At 48.1% G+C, this 10,488-nt stretch overlaps 1 protein-coding gene across 1 annotated transcript in view; it reads right to left on the bottom strand.

The window, feature by feature from the left end:
• The window catches only part of Tm9sf4 (transmembrane 9 superfamily member 4), a 46,336-nt gene that overhangs the window by 7,256 nt on the left and 28,592 nt on the right, over positions 1–10,488 (bottom strand). The window contains 9 exon segments of the mRNA XM_021186363.2: positions 160–186; positions 322–497; positions 2,753–2,836; positions 5,006–5,081; positions 5,179–5,260; positions 6,170–6,302; positions 8,655–8,725; positions 9,499–9,610; positions 9,712–9,830. Of these exon segments, the coding sequence (XP_021042022.1) occupies positions 160–186; positions 322–497; positions 2,753–2,836; positions 5,006–5,081; positions 5,179–5,260; positions 6,170–6,302; positions 8,655–8,725; positions 9,499–9,610; positions 9,712–9,830 (880 nt within the window).

The raw sequence follows: 10,488 nt of genomic DNA, 5'->3' as shown, positions 1-10,488 counted from the left end.
TGGTTGTGAGCCACCATGTGGTTGCTGGGATTTGAACTCTGGACCTTCGGAAGAGCAGTCGGGTGCTCTTACCCACTGAGCCATCTCACCAGCCTCCCTGACCTCATTTCTAAGCAGACATTAGGTCTGCAGCATCTTGTCTTTACTGTGACATGAAGCTGAGCTTGCAGGCCATCTAGCAGTATACTCGCTGCTGCTGTAGAGTCACCCCAGCACCGTTCTGAGAAGGGAGCCTCTTCACGTTCTCCTAAGGAGATGGCTTAGGGGAGCACTGGGGTTGTCCACCCTGGAAGCCCTCTGTTTACCTCTGTCTAGACTCACCCCACAAATCGGTTCATGTACCACCGTTGTTCAGGGATCTGCCGGGGAATCTGGTTTGTGCGCACAGGGTTGTCATATGGCTGCTTGCGGAAGCCGAAATAGTAGCCCAAGTAGACAAGGGGCAGGGAGATCCCGAACCACATACACAGCAACGCCACCATGGTGGGAAACGGTACCTGTGGACACAATGTTGTGAGGCTCCTGTCGGCCTTGAAACCTAGAACAGAAGCCATGCAGGGGTAGTAGTAGGGGTAGCAGCTCTGGGCTCCCAGAGAGGAGAAGCCACATGCACAGTAGGGCCACTGTGCTGGGGAAGGGCCTGCAGACTTTTCTGCCACAGGGCTCCTGGCCTGAATCTCTTGAGGCCAAGAATTTCCTGTGGGGAGAGCAGAGTGCAGATGGGGCCATGTGAGCTTCCAGGGAAGATGGAACCTTAGCATCCCAGGAGCCCAGCCTCCAGGGAGGCAGTGGGGACTGTGAATCCCAAGGAGCCATGAAGGTGCCACAAGGACAGGACACTACACGAGGGCTGCTGTGTGAAGACAACAAGGGAGAAGGCAAAACTGCTAGAGTTTGGTTAAAATGAAACTTCACAGCATTCTCCCAAGTGGAGAAGAGCAGGGCATGGCTCTGGAGTAATAAAAGAACTCCATTTTAATAAAATTCATTTTTTTCAACAGGACCTCTTATATCCTAGGTAGTTGGCCTTGAACCTACTATGTAGCCAAGGACGACCTTGAACTCCCATCCTCTTGCCTCCAGCTCCTGGGTGCTGGGATAGGAAGGCACGCACTAGCACAGTGAGTTCATGAAGTGCTGCAGCCGGAACTCAGGGTTCCCAGCATGCTAGGCAAGCACTCTGCTAACTGAGCTGCACCCTAGGCTCCCAAATTCAGTGTTTGGATGTGCATGTGTCTGGAAAAGCCTACATCAGAGAGCTAACAGTGCTTCTTTAGAAGGGGGATGGGGTTAGAACTGATATTTTTCATCTTCCTCATCATCTTCTCTGTAAGTCATTTTCTATAAGGCTTGTGCAAAAATCAGTATGTTAACAACATATTAATGTGGGAGGGTAAATTTGTGCAGCCACTATAGAAACCAGTATAAAGTAAAAACACAGATCCCACATGGCCCAGCTCTATTACTTGGGTACAGATGCAGAGAACTTTCAGTCAGCACACTACAAAGACATCCACCTCTACTGCTGCACTGGTCCCAAAAGCCAGGAAATGGATGTACCAAAGATAAAGAAAATGAAATACCAACACTCTGCAGGAAATGGATGGAACTTGAAACTATTATGCTAAAATAAGCCAGACTCTGAAAGACAAATACTGCAAGTTTTCTCTTATACACAGAACCTACACTAAACATTTTTGTATCTATATGTATGTATGTATATATGTAACTCATGAAACTAGAGAGGGGATCATTAGAAGGAAGGAAGAGATCTTCACGTAGGGGAAATAGGGTAATGGAATACATGTGATAAGAAAGCAGAAGTTGGGAGTCAGCTGGGGAAGAAGGGGAGCAGCCAGCGGGGGCGGGGACAAGGAAGAGGACGGTTTGTAAAGGGACTGAGTGAGTGACAAAGCAGAGTGACAGAGTGTAAAATGCTGTAATGCAATGTATTACTGTGTATGCAACCTAAAAATAAGAAACGGAGGACATTAAATGTTTAGAACAGTATTACAATAAGCATCATTCATTGTAAATTTTAAATCATATACTCTCATTTTAAACATCTCTATTGAAGGAGAAAGATGGAAAGAGTACACATCTAAAACCTCCATGGTAGGTATTCACCTCTGGATGGCTCCACTGCTTCATTTCCTACTGTTTCTGTGCTCTTTAGAAAGCCCACCTTGAATACCAGGGTGGGGTGGGGTGGGGTGGGGTGGGGGAAGCATTCCCATGCCGCTGGAAAGCAGCAGCCTACACTCAAACCATACCCAGAGTCCTTCCTTAGCAGTCCTAACAAGCACCTGCCCCACCCTCCCTCCGTCCCAGAGTCCCGAGGAGCTGCTGGCAACCTCAAGGCGTGGGGCTTAATGGGAGCTCCACTCTGGGCTGGTGCTGACAGGATGCTGAGGTGAGCCTTCTCCATGAATACCAGGCAGCTCTCACTTGGTTAAACCACGGGGAATTCCCCTACTGGCCCCTGGAGTGTGGAAACCTCCCTTTAGAGAAGTCATCTGTGGCCAGCTGTTCCCAAGCCTGCAGAAAGGCCAGGGCCAGGGCATAGGCAGATGGTAGATGGGCAATGCTGGGGAAACCCCAGCCAACCTTCAACCCCTACAGCTGGGAACAGAACTCTGGGGGCTCAGAAAAGGGAAGGGGACAGTAACAGGAAATGTCCTTAGGGAATAGGACTGAGCCTCACCAGCTCTCCTTGCTGGAGAGGGGCTTGGCAGCGGGGAAAGGTACTTACTGCTCCTGATGAGTGCTTTCCCCAGATGAAGCAATTCAACACAAAGCAGATGCCGAAAACCACACCAGGATACAGTGTCGCTGTCTGGGAGCAAGAGGAACAGGTTGGGGAGCTGCATCTGGCTTCCCTCAAGGCCCTTGGGGAGCTGGGGACCAGAGGCTTCCTTTGGGTTGCTGCTTAAGCACAGCTTCTTTTCTGACCCCACACAAGCCAGGCCTCCTGTTCTATGAGACTTTACAGAGCCCCGTAACTGCTTTTTCCTTGCTCTCAACCTACTTCCTAATTACAGATGGTGGTCACCTTATAAAGGGTCTACTTAGGATCTTTTGAATTGGCGATGTTCTGACGGTTAGAGGCATTCTGTAGCAACCACACTAACTTTGGCGTGTTAGATATACATCCATCTCAGACTCTATCAACGGAGTGTAATCTGACTGAGACAAGGAGCACCAGCATATGCTTTGCTGCCTGATCAATGTCTGTTTCCCCATTGCACTGTAAATCCTGTACTCTCTTGTATTCTCATCACACAGCACAGTAGCTACTCACTATTTGCTTCATAAATAAATAAAATGACTAAAAAAATATGTACGTCTAGGCTCCAACTCCAACTGCCTAAAATAATGGTTCAGCTTTAGTAGCTTCTTAAAGATGGCAACTGTGGGCTCTACCTGTTCCATCTCACCTCACCCTCACTACAGACAGGTTTAGAAGAGACCCTACTAAAAGATAAGGGCATCTCTCCATTCTAGATCACACTTTATCAAGGGTAGAGCAGAGTTTAGAACCTAGACAGTCTTCCTCCAAAGTCTGATTTCATGCCATGGAATCTAGTCAGTCTCTCAGGCTAGAGGCCAGGCAGAAACTCAAGGCCCCAGGCTTACACTTGAGTCTCGTCCTTACACACTGGGATGATCTAGGCATCCAGATAGGTCACTAAGCACAAAGGTCAAGGTCCAAGCTAACACTCAAACTCTGCATTAACTTCTTTGGCTCACTGTCTCCCATCCAATAGCTAGTCACTGCTCTTGTGAGTTCTTGTCCTTGGGCCCTCTTGTGGGTCATCAACATCTTGTGGTATGAGTGTACCAGGGGTTATATGTTGCACCTACTCCCATTGGAGAGATGGAAACTAGAAGTTCAGAGAGGGCTGTTTATGATTATCCATCAAGACTAGGATCTAGCCAGACATGGTGGTGGTGCATGCCTTTAATCCCAGCACTCAGGAGGATTCCAGGCCAGATTGGTCTACAAAGTGAGTTCTAGGACAGCCATAGCTCTGTTATACAGAGAAACCCTGTCTCAAAAAAAAAAAAAAAAAAAAAAATCACACGCGCATGCACGTGCACGCGCGCGCACACACACACATTTAATTAAAATAAAAAAAAAAATACTAGGATCCCAGCTGGGTGTGGTGGTGCACATCTGTAGTCCCAGCACTCAGGAGGCAGTAGCAGGGGGACATCTGAGTTCAAGGTAGCCTGGTCCACAGAGTGAGTTCCAGGACAGCCAGGGCTCTACAGAGAAACCCTGTCTCAAAAAACCAAACCAAACCAACTAACCAACCATACAAACAAAAAAATCGCAAACCTAGGATCTCAGCAATTCCAGAACGTGTAGGTGCTACCTAAAATATTCCTTAGGCCCAGTTCAAATGTCTAGATGTCTTTTCTTTTTTGTTCCTTTCCATTGTGTAGCAGAGAATTCTTCCTCTTCCTTTCTGACTGAAACTTACAGTCTGGGCATCACATCTAACACTGTGAACAGAAAGAAGAAAAGGTCCTTGGAAGAACCCCAGCCTGCACTGCCCCATTTCTGTGGACTTTTCCACCTCCACGTGTCTTCACTCTTCTCTCTGGTCTGTTGGGTGTGGTGTTCTCTTGGGATGCTGCTCACCACTCTGAATCCACTAGTCTCTGCTCCAGTCCCTCGACAATGCAAGCAAAACGTTGCCTAAGGTCAACCTCTGTATCACTCTGTGGATGGAGCATCTGCAATGCTGAGATACTTTTGGAAGCTTAAGAGAGCCTAGAACTGGAGACTGTGGGCCCTAGCCCCCACTGCTCCACCTTCACGTTGTTTAGCTACTAGCTTAAAAATCCGTATCAGGGCCTACCTAAGCTCCTGAGTGGTGTAGGAAGGGTGTCTCAGGCCCCAACAAATGCTAGGAAAAGGAGGAGGAGGAGGAGGAGAAGGAAGAAGAGGAGGAGGAAGAAGAGGAGGAGGAGAAGGGGGGAGGAGGGGAAGACTTACACAGAAGGCTCCTTTCTTCCACCTATGGCCTTTTAGAGTTCGGTAGAGACGGCCAGCAGAAAATCCACCAAATACCCTGTTGTAGGAAAAGGCAGAATCCACAATAAGAAGTCCTGTAAGTGGCATGAAGCAGGCTTGTGCCATCCCCTGGGAACATTCTCACATATACCTACCCCATGAACATGAAGAGGAAGCAGGCAGTGGTCATGAGAGCTCCCCGGCTGGACGGTGACAGCATCCCAAGCATGGCCACGACTACAGAGGGGACAGAAGGCAGGCTCAGGATCAGGGTGTTTTGTCAGGCCTGAAGCTTCTGATGGGCAGACATACAGGCTGCTAGACAAATGGGGCTAGAAGAGATTCCCTTCTTTTTCAGCCTTTGAAACAGCAAAGCTCTTTACAGGAAAAGACTGGGTTGTACTGGGGTTTGGGGGTGTAGCTGGGGTTTGGTGGGGGGGGGTTGGAGCAGCTGCTGGGTCCTGGCAGTCTGAACCGTCACCATACCTTCTTGTCCCCAGAGCCCTTGGAATGAACCACACAACCCGTTGAGAGCATTCTGAACATGTGCAAGCTGAATCTAACTTGACCCTCTAAGATGGAAGTTAGCCTCTCCATTTCTTAGACAAGGAAACTGAACCCAACAAGGCTAGGTGGCTATCAGTCATAAAGCTCAAAGGTTAAGGGTGAGAGATAAATTTAGGCAGACTGACTCCAGACCTGTCTGTAATTACTATAAATTAGTGAGTTTTGTCCCTAGATTAATGAAAAAAGTCCTGCTGTATGCAGTGGCACAGGCAGACAAAGTGGCTGCTCATCTTAGCTTGGGCTACATATCTCAGACCCAGCCTTGAGGGGAATAGTCCTGGGCCCGCCCGAGGCTGGCAGTGATTCTGGACTAGCTACTTACTCTGAGGACAGAGAGGAGTCAGCTTCATAGTGCTCATGTGTGCTTCCCTGACCAAGTACTCATGTGGCTCTTATGTGAACAGAGCTGAAAAACAGCGGAGGGAATCACTACTGCGTGCCTGGCGTAGCTGCCCAGAATGCTTGGCCTGCTCCTGGGAGATAAGCCTACACTTTTGCTTAAGTCACAGAGAGGTGGCTATGCCTTAGGATCAGGCCATGTTCCTTTGACCGCCATACCCAGCCCACACACCCACTTACAGATGACAATCAGGATCATGCAGAAGAGCTGAATGCCTGAGCCCAGCAGAGAGCTGAGGATCATGGGATATTGGGGTGGCCTGAAGACATCACCATGCACAAGCTTCCACCCAGACTCCTCCATGGTGTCTTCCTGTAGCAAGGGACAGGGGGGGGGGGGGAGGTTTGTGAGACAGAGGCTCCTGCAGGAAACACCCTGTAGACCCAGGCTACCCCATCAAACCAGCACCATAGGCTTGTCAGAGGAATGCGACCTGGAGAAGGGAGGCCAAGCACAGCACGGGGCTTGTAGCTGCGGGAAAAATCATCTCCTAATTCCAGAAGACTAGAGCATGGGAGACCATGCAAACACCAGCACACTAAATGCTAACTTAATAGTCCGTGGGTGGTGAGTTCCTGAAGCAACTTATTTTTTCCTGATTATAAATATGTATTTACCTTTATAAAAAAAAGTGTATGTCATAAAATTCAAAGGAATGTAAAGAAACAGAAAATGTTTAGGCCACATGTGGTGGTTTATGTCTTGGGTCTTACCACTCAAGAGGGTAAGGCAGAAGAACTGAGAGTTCAAGGTAGCCTGGGCAGCATGACAAGAGATTTTCTTATGACAGAAACCTCTAAAAAAATAAAATGACCTATATACTTAAATGTTTCTACATTGACATAAAAAGATACCACTGGGGGCTGGTGAGATGGCTCAGTGGGTAAGAGCACCCGACTGCTCTTCCGAAGGTCCAGAGTTCAAATCCCAGCAACCACATGGTGGCTCACAACCATCCGTAACGAGATCTGGCGTCCTCTTCTGGAGTGTCTGAAGTATAGCTACAGTGTACTTACATATAATAAATAAATAAATCTTAAAAAAAAAAAAGATACCACTGTTTTCTTTAGTTTTTAACCTATGTTTATTCATGTATACACATGAATAATGTTTTAAAAAATGCTGAGTGTCATACTGAGTACCTTGTTATTTTCAAGGGATGTATGATTTTTGAATATTTCCCCCCATGTTAACCTTTTCTTCTTTTTGTTTTTTTTTTGAGACAGGGTCTTACTTTGTATGAAACTCACTATGGAGATCAGGCTGGCCTTGGAACTCACAGGGATTTGTCTGCTTCTGCCTGTGCCTCCTGAGTGTTGACATTAAAGGTTTGAGCCACCATGATGGGCTCTCATATTAACCCTGCTAACCATTAGTACAGTATGCTTTTGTGTATGTGCATGTGGAGGTCAGAGGTCAACATCGGGTGTCTTCCCCAATTGCTCCACACCTTATCTTTCTGATACAAGGCTCTCTGAACCCCAGGGACTCCTTCACATCTGCCCCTCAGCACTGCAGTTAAAGATGCACACTGTCACTCCTGGCTTTACATGGGCACTAGGCATCCAAGCTCAGGTTCTCATGTTTGTGTGCCTAGGCAAGCACTTTATCAGTTAAGCCATCTCCTCAGCCCCACAATAAAAAAAAAAAAAGGTAAGGGGAAAGAAGTCGTGTGTGGTGGTGTATACCTGTCATCTAGCTAGCACTCAGAGGCTGAGGCAGAAGGATCTCCAGTTTGAAAGAGCCCAGGCAACATAGTGAGACCCTGTCTCAAGAAAGAAAAATAAAAATCTGTGCTATTTACCTGTCCCAACATCACTTTCTTATGACAGTTTGAATCTGAATTTGGGCAAGGGTGGAGGTGGGGTTTCCTGAAGTGTGGTGTGTGTGTGTGTGTGTGTGTGTGTGAAACCAGGCATACCAAAAAAAAAAAAAAAAAATCACATACTTATTGGCTATGTATAGCTAGTTTCTTGTCTGTAAATATATACGTATATCAGGCTGACTGTGAACTCATACAGCTCTACCTGCCTCTGTCTCCCAGGGAATAATGGACAAATAACTAAGCTGGGCCTTGCTGGTTTTGATATGGGGGTCTTGCTATGGAGGCGAGTCATCTCCAGCCTCTCCTGCCTCACACCTGAGCGCTAAGATCACAGTATGTAATAGTATGCCTAGCCCTAGTTTTAAATTTATTTTTTTTTAAAGATTGCATTACTTATTTATTTACTTAAGGATGTGTGTGTGTGTGTGTGTGTGGGTGGGTGTACATGCATAATAAAGTGTAAGTGGAGGTCGGAGGACAATCTGTGGGAGTTAGTTCTAGTTCTCTCCTCCCACCATGTGGGTCTCAGGGATCAAACTCAGGCTGTAATGCTTGGTGGCAAGTACCTGTACCGTGATGCACCATTTCAAAACCTCTACTTTAAAATTTTTAAGTGACAAACTAACCAAGTTTTTTTTTTTTCTTCTGTGACTTCTTTCAAACACCTACCACTTTGAGGAATAAAAAAATATTTCTTTTTCTTTTCAATGCCTTTGAGATCTACTGTGCTCTCCCACACATGCATGTGCATGCACACACACAGGCCTGGCAAGTGCAGAGCCCTCCTGTTAGCTCATCCTCCCTCTTCCAGTCAGTCCGCCCCAGCCAAGACCTCGTACAATGTCATCCTCCTTGTTGTAGTTGGCGATGTCCTTCCGCAGGGTCCGGATGATAATCATGCTGAGGATGCCTGCAGAGGACAGGGTGGGAGGGTGAGCAGTGCTCTAGCTCCACGCCCTGCTCAACAGGGCCGCCTCCCACTTAAGTGAGCTCTGCTCCAGCTGAGCAGGGGTATGCAGACAAGGAGGCTGCAGGATGGCAGAGGAGGCCACAGGCTCCTGCTTTTTTGTGTCAGGGAGGAGAGTCCCATGCCATTCCTGTTACTGGCAATGCATCAAGACTCACATGGGGCACCTTCGCCTCTCACTGTCCCTCAGCAGTTCCCTGAGTCACTCTGCCTCACTTGTCCTGTCTCCCTCTCTAGGTCACAGTATTGTGCTTAGGACACGGGCTCATGGCTGTGAGCTCACTTTGTGCTTTTAGACTCACTTCTTGAGCTGAGGACTGGCCTTAGTGAAGCCTGGGTGGCAGCCAGTCTCTTCATAGGCAGTGAATAAGCAGGAACTACTGCTATCTTTGTCTCTCACGACATGGAAGCAACCTCCTCACTTTACCTCTGTCTAGAGTCTCCCCCAGCTTCCTGCCACGCTTGTCCCACAGCAGGCCCATGCTTCTGGAGGCTGTTGAACGCATCGGTGACTGTGCACAGACAAACAAACCTATCTGCTCTTCTCTAAAAAACTCACTAGAGCAGAGTCCAATTCTTGTTCATTTCTGTACACAGGGGGGCTGGCGCAGGACCATGGGGACTGCTTCTGACCACACGCAGCCCTGACAACACCCTAGAAATACCCTGTAAGTATTGTGATGCCTCAGACCCCCAACTCCACCTTCAATGCTCACCTGACAGGAAGAAGACTACCACGACAGAGTTAATGATGGAAAACCAGTGGATCTGCACATCACTCATGGTTAGGTAAGTGTCCCATCGAGAGGCCCATTTGATGTCACTTTCCTGGCAGGCACGAGGAAGCAGAGTAAGGTCTCCTATTGGACAGAGGAGCCCAGCCCAGAGCAAGCCCTCCTCCCCAGGCCAGAGCAGGCGTTCTGTCTCACCTCCCAGTGCACAGAGTAGGTGAAGTACAGCTGATTCTCCTTAGTGGGGTCAATTTCTTGGGGTAAGGAGTTGGCACCCTCGGGTAGGGTACATGAACTCTTCTCGCCTGTTTTGAGGTCTGTGAGAGACAGAGACCCAGTCTGCTCGCACAGTGACCAGTATGATTCCCCCAGGCAGGGCTACTCTGCAAGGGTCTCAAGGTCCACCTGCTATCAGGGTTGAGTGGAAGCTGGGAGCACAGAAGGTGACTGTGGCTTTTATAGTTATATCAAGACTCACCCAGGTCCCTGGCTATGTACATGGGGGAGGGAGAGAGAGAAGGATCTGAGTCTAATTCCCTCCGTCCAAGCAGCAGCTAGTTCTCTACATTCACCTGACACATCCACGGACCCCTCTCCACTCAATCAGGCAGCATGGCCAACAGCGGCTCCTTCCACCTGCTCATCATTCAGGCATCTATTACTTTAGAAACCCAAGCGTTCCAATGCCTTCCCCTTCCACTCATCCATCACTTCATGGAGCACATGATAAACATTTTAGAGAAGCCAGCACATAGTGAACACCAACCATGGGCTAGGCACCATGCTGGCGAGAGGAACAGAGTGTGATCCTCAAGAGCCACAGAGAGCTGAGCTGTGCTTGTGACACACACAGGAAGGCAGGATGGTGCCTACACTCAGTGTTCATGCTTTAGCATTGCTACATGTGCCAAGTCACGGGCCACGACTTTTTCAATAAGCCAAAAAAAAAAAAAAAAAAAAATCACCAGTGTGGAG

Source organism: Mus caroli, chromosome 2, assembly GCF_900094665.2.
Source record: "Mus caroli chromosome 2, CAROLI_EIJ_v1.1, whole genome shotgun sequence".
Taxonomy (NCBI): domain Eukaryota; kingdom Metazoa; phylum Chordata; class Mammalia; order Rodentia; family Muridae; genus Mus; species Mus caroli.
The sequence above is the reverse complement of the archived record's forward strand: the minus strand, read 5'-3'. Positions and strand labels throughout refer to the sequence as shown.